The sequence below is a fragment of the Xenopus laevis genome, chromosome 4L (assembly GCF_017654675.1).
Source record: "Xenopus laevis strain J_2021 chromosome 4L, Xenopus_laevis_v10.1, whole genome shotgun sequence".
Taxonomy (NCBI): Eukaryota; Metazoa; Chordata; class Amphibia; order Anura; family Pipidae; genus Xenopus; species Xenopus laevis.
Window position 1 is genome coordinate 120,446,028 of NC_054377.1, and position 14,424 is coordinate 120,460,451.

Sequence of the window (14,424 nt, forward strand, 5' to 3'; positions counted from 1 at the left end):
CACTGTCAGACTGCAAACAGGAAAGCACCCATAAATAGTCATACCCAGATCTGCACAGCACTCCATTACTTGCCTGCTGAGCATTAACTCAGTCTCCCAGCTCTAGTAATGGGAGTCCCAAGGCTGAGGGCCGCCATTCCCAAATTATATTTTGTAACTTCTTCCACTGTGTGTATTGGTGTGTGCTGCTATGTATTGGTTAAAGGGATCCTGTCATCGGAAAACATGTTTTTTTCAAAACGCATCAGTTAATAGTGCTACTCCAGCAGAATTGTGCACTGAAATCCATTTCTCAAAAGAGCAAACAGATTTTTTTATATTCAATTTTGAAATCTGTCATGGGGCTAGACATTTTGTCAATTTCCCAGCTGCCCCCAGTCATGTGACTTGTGCCTGCACTTTAGGAGAGAAATGCTTCTGGCAGGTTGCTGTTTTTCCTTCTCAATGTAACTGAATGTGTCTCAGTGAGACATGGGTTTTTACTATTGAGTGTTGTTCTTAGATCTACCAGGCAGCTGTTATCTTGTGTTAGGGAGCGGTTATCTGGTTACCTTCCCATTGTTCTTTTGTTTGGCTACTGGGGGGGAGGGGGTGATATCACTCCAACTTGCAGTACAGCAGTAAAGAGTGATTGAAGTTTATCAGAGCACAAGTCACATGACTTGGGGCAGCTGGGAAATTGACAATATGTCTAGCCCCATGTCAGATTTCAAAACTGAATATAAAGACAATCTTGAGAAATGGATTTCAGTGCAGAATTTTGCTGGAGCAGCACTATTTCCCATGACAGTTTCCCTTTAAGCTGCCAGTGAGATCATTAATACTATAAGGCAAATCTGTTTGTATTGTTGCCTGTTTCCTCCCCAGAGCTACTAGATAAGATCCTAGCTGGTGCAGAAGCCACTTGTATTTACTATAAGTGATTCATGACTATTCAGTGTCCTTTACTAGAACAGCTGAACCACAAATGTAGAAATGATGGACTTTCATAAACATTAGGTGTGTTTAAAAAAAGTAAATGCTTACACGTCCCGGACCAGGTTCCTTGGACTTGTCTGGTTATATCTCACTTGGAAAAAAGTGCACTACATAATGGGTAGAACATGATTGATGAACTAAACCCTAAAATTGAATGTGGCTAAAAATGCCATGTTTTACATACTGCACTTATTGCACCAGCCTAAAGTTTCAGCTTGTCAATAGCAGCAATGATCCAGGACCTTAAACTTGTCAAAGGGGGTCATCATCTTGGAAAGTGTCTGTGACACTCACATGCTCAGTGGGCTCTGAGCAGCTGTTGAGAAGCTAAACTTAGGGCTCGTCACTAATTATCAAGCAGAAAATGAGGTTGGCCTGTAATATAAGATGATGCTACAGGACTATGAGGAGTATTAAATTCTTATACTAATTGCACTGGTTTCTGTGCCGCCATTTAGTAATAATCCATATTAATTACTAATCAGACTTATAGTGTGACATTTATAAGTGACAGCAGCACAGAGCATGTGCAGTGAATCAGCAGAAAAGATGATGGGGAGCTACTGGGGCATCTTTGAGACACAGATCTTTACTGCTAAAGGGCTATGGTTGCTTTAGACTGGTACAGAAGCTCAAAACATAATGTACAGCATTTCTAGCTACTTCTTTAGTTAACTTTCCTTGTCCTTTAACAACAACCGGACTTTTTGATTACCAAATTGTGGGGTTGGCCCCCTCAAGGGGAGCTCAGTTGGGATACAATTTGGGGTTGAATATAATGGATATTCTTGGAGCTCGAATAGAGGGACCTAAAGGGATCATGCCCAGTGTTGAAACACAAGGGATGGAAGGCACCAAAGTGTGCACCTGTCTGTAAAACATTCACTTAAACAAAGCCACATCTTGCCCTACAATTATGACACACAAAAAAAACCAAATCAACTTTGAATCATGAGAAGAAAGGTTTCATTGACTGCTACGGGTTTTAGGACTAGGGGTGGCTTTTCTGTGTTTCAGCATAAATCTGTTTTGTATCTTTGTTTTTGGCATCGGTTCAGCAGTGCCGTTTAGTAGCATTGTCATTTCATCAAATATATTTTAACCTGCAACCAGGACCAGTGTTGACTGCAGAAAATTTGAGGAGGGAATGAAGCATAAAGACATTTGAGATGCTTATTTTATCCATGGACTATTACAAGTGGGAATGTGAGCAGGGTAAGAAAGCAATTACGTATCCTGGAGTCAGTGCTCTGCTATGGTTGGGTCACGCAGAGGTGTAGACATGAAGGCAATAGGTCAAAACAATAAAGAAATTCAATAGGTTGTTTAGAATGTGACATAAGTACAGACAAGCATATTGTTTTGCATTTGGCAGAGGGATGAAGAGTTTATAAAACCATATTTTCATCTTGTTTTGCATAGGCTGCCCCCATAGGAGTATTTGGAAGGAGAATTGAACTTATGTTTTTACCTCTTAGTTGCAATGGCAATAAATACTCTAGTTTAGCATACCTCAAAAAATAGCTATGCTCTCAAAAGTCAGTTGTTCTCAATTGGGGAAAAGCTAAAAATGTGTTTTTAAAAAAAATAAAAAAAAAAATAGTGTATTTAGTGTTACATACAGCCTGTTTATCCATGGTACATCATATAATGCAAGTGTTTAGTGTGGGCTGTTGTTGCTCTTTAAACAATATGCTATGTAAACCAAATTCAGCCTTATATAATCAATATGCAATAAGACTTAATTTCACAGGGTGTTTGAAAAGGTGAATTCATAACATATTCCCAATATGCCGGAGATAAGCATAAGGGCTATATGAAGCAATAGTAGTGCAGCCAGTCTGATAGCAACCAGTCATTTGTCACATGGTGTGTTTGCATAAATCTCCCACAGTTCAATAACCTGCTGGTAGGATAATGACCTTCTAGTGAAATTCCCTCTAAGGTACTTGTGTGTATGTGCATGACAGTGCAAGCTTAATTTGGTCAGAGACTGAAGTGAATAATGATTCATTTCCGGTGTTTCTTTTTCTATGTAAACCTTATATTCAAATAGAGGAAAATAATGACAAGCTTTCAGTCTCCCACTAGGTGTCAGTAATGTTACAACACTTGAAAGAATGTGGACTGCCTGAATCGGACATAAATGTCTAAAGAAAGTAGAATTAGGGAAATCTACAGCATTGGTATTCATGTACAGATACTTAACCTTACTGCATTTCTACAGTTGTGCTCATAAGTTTACATACCCTGGCAGAATTTAGGATTTCGTAACCATTTTTCAGAGACTATGAATGATAGCACAAAAACTTTTCTTTCACTCATGGTTAGTGGTTGACTGAAGTGATTTATTGTCTAACAACTGTGTTTACTCTTTTTAAATTATAATCACTACAAAACTACCCAAATGACCCTGATCGCCCCCTTTAACTTCAATAACAGCTTGAAGTCTTTTGTGGTAATTGTGGATGAGGCTCTTTATCTTCTCCGACAGTAAAGCTGCCCATTCTTCCTGGCAAAAAGCCTCCAGTTCCCGTAAATTCTTGGGCTGTCTTGCACGAACTGCACGTTTGAAGTCTCTCCAGAGTGGCTCAATGATATTGAGGTCAGGAGACTGAGATGGCCACTCCAGAACCTTCACTTTATTTTGCTGTCGACTTGGCCTTGTGTTTGGATCATTGTCATGTTGGAATGTCCAAGTACGTCCCATGCGCAGCTTCTGGGCTGATGAGTGCAAATTTTCCTCCAGTATTTTTTGTATTTTACCTGAAGTTATTTGTGAGTTTTTCCTTGCATTCCGAGCAATTTTTCTGGCAGTTGTGGCTGAAATTTTAGTTGGTCTACCTGACTGTGGTTTGGTTTCAACAGAACCCCTAATTTTCCACTTCTTAATTAGAGTTTGAACAATGCTGATTGACATTCTCAATTCCTTGATATTTTCTTATATCCCTTTCACCGCAGATCCTTTAACAATTCTTTTGCTTTCCCCATGAATTAGAATACAAAAAACATCAGTGCAGCACTGGATGAAAGATGACCTTTTATACACACCCACTAATTACAAGCAAACAGATCACCGGCGAAGACGGTTACCTTTAATAGCCATTCAAACTCTTTTGTGACAAGTTGTGTGCATGTTTTCAGGCCAAATCACCAGGGTATGTAAACTTTTGATCAGGGACATTTGGGTAGTTTGTGTAGTGATTATGAATTAAAAAGAGTAAACACAGTTGTTTGACAATAAATGACTTCAGCCAACCACTAACCATGAGTGAAAGAAAAGTTTTTGTGTTATCATTCATATTCTCTGAAAATTTGTTAAGAAATCATGAATTCTGCCAGGGTATGTAAACTTATGAGCACAACTGTATATTTATTGGAAGGCACTAAATTGTTCCACGGCCTTTATAAAAGCTCTTGCCCTGAGGCATTGAGCATTTATATGGTTATGGCCTCTTTTAGATTTCACCAAAGATGGGTAAATCATTCCCTTGATTTGGAATTTTTTCAATGGGATCATGGTTAGAAGCAGCAGGAGCACCCCTTAAGGCTACACATGCCTTTAACAAGAGATACCATAAAAAGTGGATGGCATAAGCATTTCCCCTACAATGGCCACAATTCAGCAGTAAACATTTTACAGCAATCCTAGAGTAAACCCTTTATAGCAACTAACATGGCAAGGGGTAGCAGGTTAAGGGCTATTATATGAGACTAGAGTTCTGAGGCATACTTGAACATTTACTAGATGCTACTTGTGAAGTCACACAGTTGAGAGCACTATACCTACCCTGGGCATCCAGACGCTTGTCCAAGTAAACCTTGTAAGTAAAAGCGTAGCGTAAAGCAATAGCAGCAAAAAACATTTCCACGCAGATGATGAAGTTCTGGTATCCAGCAGCCACTGTTCCCTCTCCCACTGACACTTCTGCAGAGTCGATTTTGGGGATGGCTCCACACTTCTCCATTATGGCTAGCAGCATTCCTAAAGTAGAGGAGAAAAGCAAATACAGCAATATTCATTATGGCTTGTCCAACTGATGCCATTATATTCACATGCATGGAAGCTTTTTACCCATTATATTTTATGGCAATCCTAGGTCTCATGGCACTACTGTGTGATTACCTACAAAAAACTATACATGGAACATATACATTTTTATACACTAATGTACAGCATCTTCAGTGACCAACAAGCAATAATAAGGGGTAAGTGGCCTATTTTGCAAGTTTACCTGAAGCCTATACTAATTCTGCAATGTCTCATTTGGTTTTTATGGACACTAGGGCAATAGTGTGCAACAGCCCTTAAAGGCTCCATAGGGAGACTCCCCAGCATTTCCCCAGCTACAAGCAAATATACAGTAACAAATAGAATGTAGGTACCCAACCTTTTTCACCCATGAGCCACATTTTATTTTAAAAAGTTTGGGAGCAACACAAGCTTGAAGAAAGTTCTTAGGGGTGCCTAATAAGGGCTGTAATTGGTTATTTTGTTGTCCCTATTTGGACTAGCAGCAAGTATTTGGCATTTCTAGGGCCTTTATGGTGCAGGAATAAATTATTTGCACTGTTTTTCACCGTTAAGGAACAAATGTATGACGTATATTATTTGGCTAAGCTTTTGCTATTGTTAAACCAATCAAGTCTGTTTTTTTAGTAAAAGCACCGCAATAACTAATGAACAGAGAGTATCTCAGAAATATATAGTGAATAAAGTACCCCCTCTTGTAAAATATAAGGATATTATAAGTTACCGAGGAGTTTCATGACCATATAAAAACACGAGGCCGAAGGCCGAGTGTTTTTATACAGGTCATGGAACTCCGAGGTAACTTCTAATATCCTCATATTTTGCAACTGGGGGTACTTTATTTATTATAATACACAAATTTCAGTGAGTCATGTGACAGAATTGACATCAGAACTCACCGTTTATAACTGATGACATCAGAACTCACCGTTTATAAGGATATAATTTACAGGATATTCATGGCTTTTGTGTATTATATCAGTATAATATTATTATACTGCTTGCTGAAGATCAGGCCAAGATGCAATAAAAGAAGGTCTTTTGTGGGTCTCTGTGCCACTTACCTTGCCAGAAGGAGAGAAAGATGACTGATTTCACCATAAAGAACTTAAGAACAGGGCTGTATGGGCTGAGCAGCTCCCTTGTGGCAAAGTAGAAGAGAAAGAGAGCGTAGAGCGCCAGGCTGACTGAGATGTTGTAGATAATGGCCACGTAGAGGTAACCACTTGCCACACTGAAAATATAAAGTCCAACATGAATCTCGCTTACAGGAATGAGTCCAGAGTCATAGTACCGTATGCTCGCTGACAACACAGAGGTACAGTCCAATATTTATAGTTGACTGGTATAATCTTTTTCTGAGGAAAACTCCGCTTATACAGAAACGTTATATAAAAACAAACAAAGGACACTTGGTGTGGTATTTGGAGAATGCAACAGAAGCACATAGCTGCTGGGGGTAGTCACACCTCTACTGTGGCTCCAGGGAGAGTTCCAAAGGAATATACATATACATACATATAGTAGCTTCCTGCAAATCACGGTTTAAGCTTATACAGGTATGGGATCCGTTATCAGGATACCCGTTATCCAGAAAGTTCCAAAATACGGAAAGGCCTTCTACCATAGGCTCCATTATAATAAAATAAACCAAGTGTTTAGAAATTATTATTTTTTTTGTAGCAATAGAACAGTGCCTTGTACTTGATCCAAACAAATATATAGTTAATCCTTATTGGAAGCAAAACCAGCCCATTGGGTTTATTTAATGTTTACATGATTTTCTAGTAGACTGAAGGTATTAAGATCCAAATTACGGAAAGATCCATTATCTGGAAAACCATAGGTCCTGAGCATTCTGGACAACAGGTCCAGTATCTGTATGGGTAAATATGTAAGCAACATACTAAAAGGTAATAACCTTTTAAATACAAACAGCTGCACCTTTATACCAGTACAAGCAGCACTTTCTTCTCCATTTGATATTATGGCATTACATGCAACAGTAAGGCAAACAAGTAACTTACTTAAAATCACCATCCCTGTACTTCCCAAAGGCCTGGAGAATCACTGTTACAGCTGCCATTAATGGTTTCACTACACAGAACTGCAGAGTAGCCTGTCAGAGCACAAAACAAAGAATGTGTCATAATCAGATGTACTGCTTCTCGGATGGGGGGGGGGGAAGACCTCAAGCCACCTACAAGGGGGAAAGCTTGTTTACATTGCCTGCTATGGAATATAGAATTTATATGACCCCATCGTGCTTGCCACAACCTCAGAGTAGCATTATAACACAATAGGAGGGCATAAAGAAGGCTGTACTTGGCCAACTTGAGACAATGGTAGTTTAGCCAAGACGCCTCCTACAACAGGAGTCCGTAAAACTATCACAAAAGCTAGGATGAAGCAAAAGAATAATATAAAATCAACTCTTTTACTTGCTATGAGATAAACACAAAAGAGAAAAGGAAACAACGCAGTGGCCATTTAATGTTAGGGACTTGATCAATGAGCTTACCTGTTTACAGAAACGCAGAAAGCCAATAGAATAAGTCTTTCCCCAGAGGCAGCACGTACCATACATACAGCTGGACCTAAAATTACAAAACCAAACAAGGCATATAATGTGACGTATACAGTAATAAAGGTGTTTGTATCCGAACTATGTCAAATGTTAAGTTTATTAGTATTAAAAATATATTTATTTTATTTGTAAGAGATTTTTTTTAAAGTTATATAAGAGAATATATTCCAGCCACAGATCCATTAAGTGATACTAAACCACACATAATTTGTTTATCATCTTGAATTCAGGTGTAGCCTAAAACCTTTATTAATAAAATTATGTAAAATTGCTCTAGGTACATTTCTAAAGCTGCGATATTGCAGGAAAACGGAGGGTAGCTGCCTGCTTGGCCCTGCAAATATAGATAGATTGCCCTGGAGCCAATATGAAAAATCGTAAAATGCGCGATCGTTAGATTCCCACTAACCTCACGATAATTTGACAGATTAGTTGGATTGCACTGAAATCGACCGCTACCAAATTAAAATCTTTGCATCTATGGGGACCTTAAGTGTCCAACCACACAGGACTGATTATTGGACTGTGGATATACGCAGGCAAAAAATCAGCCCCTATGCTCCGATTAACTTTGTTGTGTCTGAACCGTGAGCCACTGCATCTGGCTTGGAGTGGATTTTGGTTCCAACACTTATACTTGAGTGTAGGCTGAGAATCAGCCCCTTGTGGCCGTACCCAAAGCATTTTTGCAATTTAAATGTTTTTCTGTTTCAAAGCTATTAAACGGTTTTATTATTTTTAGACATTTGTAGAAGTGGCACCTTCTTGTCAGTTCCTCTGACTGCACAGTTGGAGAGATATACCTATAACTATTCCTGTAGTTCAGCTCAGGAAAGAAATCAGAAATCTCAGATGGCCTTTCCTATCTCTTTTCAGAGCAGAGCAAGATGAAACAGGTCCTTTTGAAATATTTTCCTAACAGTTTCAAAGGGGACAGTGAAAAAATACATTATATTAGTAAATAAATAACTTAATAGCTTTGAAACTGGAAAAAATATGTACATTTCAAAAGTGCTTATAAAAGCACCCTGGGCAATATTATAATATTATAAATTCTCTTTTTTTTAATGGTTTACATATTTTTCAAGCAAGAGTTAAAAATCACTTGAATAGTGTAGGAAGGTCAAGAAGTATCATGAGGCCGAATCCTGGCCGAATCCCGAACCGAATCCTGGATTCGGTGCATCCCTATTTTAAAGTAATAAAAATATAATGCAGTGTTGCCCTGCACTGGTAAAACTGGTGTGTTTGGTTCAGATAGAGTCCTGCAGAGGGTCAGGTACACACGGGTAACCCGCAAAAACCCGCGGCTGCAGGCCTTCTCAATATCGATTTTTACTCCTTTTTTCTGATCATTTCTACTTCCGATTATGTCACTTCAGGTTTGCAATGACAGCACTTTCTGATTCTTGATGGTCAGCGGTCCGTGGGTCCGGGTTGTGGATAAGGTACTTGTGGGTCGGGTAGCTGGTCCAAACGGGTAAGAATGCGGGTCCGGGTTGCGAAATTGTAGGTTCCAAAAAATGGACCCGCGCAAGACTCTAGGCTTTCAGAAACACTACTATTGTTTATATAAATAAGCTGCTGTAGTGATGGCGGCAGCAATTCAAAGAAGAAAAGGTTCAGGTTACACAGCAGATAAGCTCTGTAGAACATAATGGTGTTATCCGTTATCCATTATTTAACCTGTGCCATATAGTCTTTTTTCAATTTCCACCATTGCTACACAGCAGCTTGTTTATATAAACAACAGTACATGATATTTTAATTTCTTTAAAACTCTTATTTTTTTGGTGTTACTGTTCCTTTAAAAGTTCTACATTCTAAAAAGGTGATGGTCTCCTGATCAGCCATAGGTCACCATAGCGAATACTGGAAAACCTAAAGGGTGTGCTTCGCCCTACCGAGTAGCAAATGTAAATGGAATATGATTGAAATAAACCTACAGTGTCTGCGTAAGAAAACAATCAAATGGTTAACTCTCAGTCTTTACTTTCAAAAAGCAGCAGTTCCTTCATGCTTTATAGATTTCATCTATCTTTATAACAGAGCACTTAATATGTATTTTTATGCAAACAAGATATCATTAAAGGGAATGCTGCTGAGTACTAATTAGACAAATGTAACCCTGGCAGTGCGCTCTGATCTTGCTTCCCCATGTGTTGCAGCACAGCACAGATCAAAGAAGAACCTGGAAACATAAATTGATCCAGGCAGGAATGTAGTTATAAATAAAATGGAAATATTTCACAACTAGAAACAGTGCCCCTTAAAGCTGGGATTTTTTTTTTGTCCGAAAAAAAAAAAAAAAAAAAAAATGTGGATTTTTCAGACAAATCCATATCCAGAAGGAAGGAACTCTAATTTCACCTATTAATGAATAAAAGAAAGATATGCAAATCGTTGGCTCCGCTGCTCTCAGCCTGTGTTTTTTTTGTTGCAGGCTGAGAGAAGCGGATCTGCTCCGTTCATCTGCACCGAAAAGAGCAGCTTCTGCGTGTGTGCAGGCACATGGAATGGAGCAAAGGTCAGGATGAAAACTCGGAAGGGAGCAGATCCATTTCACTACTGCAAAGAAAAAATAAAAATCGCAGGCTGAGAGCAGCCGAACCACTGTCTGACTGGCCCACTGGGATACCAGGAAAACTCAGGTGTCAGTGGGCCTCTTGCTTCTAACTATTTGGCCTATTTCGTGGTTATTCCCTATTTCTTTATGGGAACAAAGAGGCTTAATAATGGAAGAACAGAGTATAGGATGTAGAGAAAAGAGACTAGGAGACTAAAGAGATTGAGTGAGGAAAGGAGGTATAATAGTTTGGAAAGTGGGCCCTCAAACTAAGATTTTCTGGTGGCCCCCAGTCCGACATTGAGCAGAGCCAAGGCTCTGTGTGCCCTCAGCCTAAAATATTTACAATCCATATGATTGAAACATTCTCTGCATTTAGCAAATGAAGTCAATGTAGATCCTTCACTTATAAGAGATAAGCCAGACAATCAAAATGCCACAGATAAACAGTAATCTACAGAGTGTATATAGTGATTAATGAAGCAATGTGTTCCCCTATAGACTCTCTCAGTTGATTGTGGCGTTGAATAAAGCAAGTCGGGAAGAAAAAGATCAGCAGCAGGTAAGACACTGAATACTCACTCAATAGGCTTCCCACGGATCTCTGTCATGATGTTGCTCTCACCCCCAAGGTATTCATAACAAAGGCTCAGGAAGTTGTAGATGACAAATGCTGCAGAAGACATGGAGCACAGTACTGAGAACACATATATACCACAAAATATAACAAGGCATTTGTTTCCACAAAGATGATATGCGGCATGCAGAGATCATGTTCAAGGTACAACCATACTATTCCCCTTCCAATCTTATTTGTGTATAAAGACAAGTCAGATAAGATATCACTGTTAAGTGCATTCTCAAAAATGTAAAAAAAAAAAAAAAAAAAATCAGCGTTTTGTCATGATATACATACTCACAAAATGCTGCACACAACCACCAAAATAACATTGTTCTTTTACTGTAAATGCCAGTAAACAAATGATACACTGGAACTTTTAATTCTGTAATTTTTGAATATATTTTGTATTTTTACTCTACACCCAAAGGGACATAAAGGAGTGATTTGTGTCTCCGCCCACGATGCCTTATGGGAGAATCAAAACTCTCATTTTTGGTATCTAGGCAGTGCTGTGTGTATGGCATGAGACATTAGGATTTCAGAAGGATTCACTTTACTCTACACCCCACAGAGGAGTAAGAGGGATGTGTTCATCACTGCCGGCCACAGTAGAGTGTAGTTAGTTTGTATTTAACAAGAAAACAAACTGGCCAATTTGCCTGCTGCCAGCACTATCTGATTCTACTCAGTTTCAGTCTGCAGCCATGTAACCTGCCGTAGACATGGAAAGTTCATTTAATCAAAAGGCACATGGAGGGTTTTTTGCCTGCACATCTGCTAACATGGCAAACGCATTTAGACTATTCTTTAATAAAAAAAAATGCTGTTACGCGGCTAGTTCCAGAAATAGAGAACTTACAGGACACACAAACCAGCTTGAAATGCATGACTTTACCTCCTGATGTTTCTAGGGAAATTTCCTTATCAACACAGACATAAAGGGAGCAATGCAGGAACCACAGCTTGTGGACCTCATTCTGTGAGCCTTATAAGGGAATTTCACCTTTGGATGAACAATTAGTATGTTATACACAATCACCATCCTGCAACTGAAACTGCCGTCTGGATGGTGGGACAGTCACATCAGCATTAGAAACCATTACTTCAGTTTTGCTCTTCATAATATGCAGCCATATAGGCTTTAGTTTTGTTATTCATAATATGTAGTCATATCGCATTCGGACTTCCTAACTACTTCCTGGTTGTTAGGGTAATTAAGGTCTAGCAACCAGATGCAGCAGTTATATTAATATTAATAATAATAATAATATTCTAAGCCTGAACGCTTCAGTACAAAAAAAAGCAAATAAAAAATGAATGATCGCAAACTGCCTTAGAATACTGTTGTCCATATAATGCTAAAAGTTAACGCTAAGTTGAAAACCCAACCCAGCAATGCATGTGCTGTATTGTACACAAGTCCCACAGAGTACTTTTTTGTGCCTGTTTAGCACAACCTTGAAATTACTTTCAATAATTTTCATAGAACTTCTCTGTGACTGTTTCAACCATTGCAGCGTATGCCAAAGATGGCACACAAAAAAAGATGGTTTAGGGCCTACTAAATGTGCTTTGCACCACTGCAGATAGCATGGGGCATATTAGGATACATCTAACATTACATCTAAAACTGTACATGTTCTAAGGCATAGAGAAGAGGCAGGCAATATTTGATGTTTAAATTAAAAAGGACTTATTGTACAGATTTTTATGTCAGGATGACAGGCCCCCTTTAAGGGGCTGTTTACATAATGAAAGCAAATTCTAAGCAATTTTGCATTTTGAAGATACTTGTAAACTACGGAGAGGTAGGAGTGCTGTGCGGTTGAACTCTTCAGATACTAAGGGCATCCAGGGAGAAGAAGTACGTGCTTGACATCCCTTCCCCTTTGCGCCCTAGGCATGTGACTATTATAACTTCGGGGGGGGGGGGGGGGGGGGAGAGAAATGCTTATTCCCATTGCCTATGAAAAAGCTTTTGCGAAGCGCGTGTCGGCACCAGATATATATACTGACGGCTCATACCATTTTACTAGAAACCTTGGTGTTTTTTTTTAAAAAAAAAAAAAAAGTTTCTTTGTTCTTGCTCAAGAAATCGACTCTAAACTCTATCAATCTGTTTTCCTTACTAAGTGCTCTTGGATTTGTGGTTTTATAGGAAAGTTAGCTCTTTACACAAGTCAGTTAATGTTATTTTGAGACCACAGTCCCAGAAGCTCTGACTTCTCCATCTTTGTGGGGTCCCGAAGATAGAAAAAGGTAAGACAGTTACCACAGGACTTCTCCACATTCTATCATTTCCTTTTCCTACTTACCGATGAAATCTGAGCAATTACATACATTTTCTGAATGAATTGGGAATTCTAATCTTAGCACTTATTCACTTTATAATTTATTGATTCTACACCATTTTAACTAGCGATGCACTGAATCCAGGATTCGGTTCGGGATTCGGGCCAGGATTCGGCCTTTTTCAGCAGGATTCAGATTCAGCTGAACCGAATCCGAATTTGTATATGCAAATTAGGGGCGAGATGGAAATTGTGTGACTTTTTGTCCAAAAACAAGGCAGTAAAAAAATGGGTTCCCCTTTTTCGGTTCGGTATTTGGCCGAACCTTTCATGAAGGATTCGAATCCAAAATAGAGGGTTCCGTGCATCCCTAACCCCGCAAAAACTTTAAGTTGTATATAGCGGTGGTAATGAATTGTGAAGGTTTTATAACCCCATAATTTAACTTCATTGATTATCTATCAATTTATCACTCACTTTAAACAGTAGCTGAACAATTTTTACTTTTTAGCCTCAGGCGAGGAAGATAATGAACTTATTGCCCTAGCACCTTAGAAACACACAGGATTATTGTTCATGGAGGCAACCTTTTGATTTTTCAAATATAATACAGTTTTTCATTATTAATAAGTGGTATATATCATCCAGTTTTTTGTAAATAAGTCGTTCCAGTGGTCTTAAAACACGCTTTAATTGATAAGGAAGGGATTTCTTTTTTCTCTAATCAATAACTACAAATACTCTGACACAAGTCAGATACCTTTTATAATCGATCTAATCAACATACCAGTAAATAGATATTTTTCTCACTTAACACAAAGGGGGGGGGGAGTGTAATGTCCCTTTTAACAGAGATCCAGCCAGACAGTGTGAGCAACCCTCCATGATACTGTTAGATCTAGGTCCAGAGGGTTATCTCACAGAACTATAGGGAGAATTTAAAGAAACTAATAGAGAACAGGTAGTATTCCTGTGTAACATATTTCATCCTTATACCCAGATTCATTAAACGGCTAAGGAATGTTGTGTGTAACGGCAACCGGGTGGCGCTTGATCTTGATAGCACATGATGCAGTCTCATATTTGCTTATCTCTGCTGACAAAGTGACTGGTTGGAAAGGTGATGTAGGCAGATAGAAAAATGACACATTATTAATCTATGGGGAAAACAGTGCGCTTATTTCAATATGGTTTACAGTAAATGATACTAGTATGCGTTATTTTACCAGGAAGCTGATTTTATCTGCACATCTTGTTTATGCATACTAACAGGAGCGGCTTGCTGTATTTTTCCTCATGAGATTACACAGCAAAAAAAAAAAGCTCTATACCAGGTTTCTCAGCCTT

General features: G+C 38.8%; 1 protein-coding gene across 7 annotated transcripts in view; it reads right to left on the reverse strand.

Annotated features, from left to right (window-relative positions):
* Positions 1 to 14,424, reverse strand: part of tmem184b.L (transmembrane protein 184B L homeolog) — a 51,170-nt gene that overhangs the window by 5,807 nt on the left and 30,939 nt on the right. For all 7 annotated transcript variants that reach the window (XR_005966768.1, XM_018256602.2, XM_018256601.2 and 4 more), the window contains 5 exons: positions 10,747 to 10,837; positions 7,533 to 7,608; positions 7,039 to 7,130; positions 6,076 to 6,245; positions 4,769 to 4,963 (listed from right to left, as the gene is read on the reverse strand). Coding sequence is in view for 6 of the 7 variants with exons in the window: in XM_018256602.2 (XP_018112091.1) it covers positions 4,769 to 4,963; positions 6,076 to 6,245; positions 7,039 to 7,130; positions 7,533 to 7,608; positions 10,747 to 10,837 (624 nt within the window). In the remaining variant the exon portion in view is untranslated. The remainder of the gene's footprint in view (positions 1 to 4,768; positions 4,964 to 6,075; positions 6,246 to 7,038; positions 7,131 to 7,532; positions 7,609 to 10,746; positions 10,838 to 14,424) is intronic.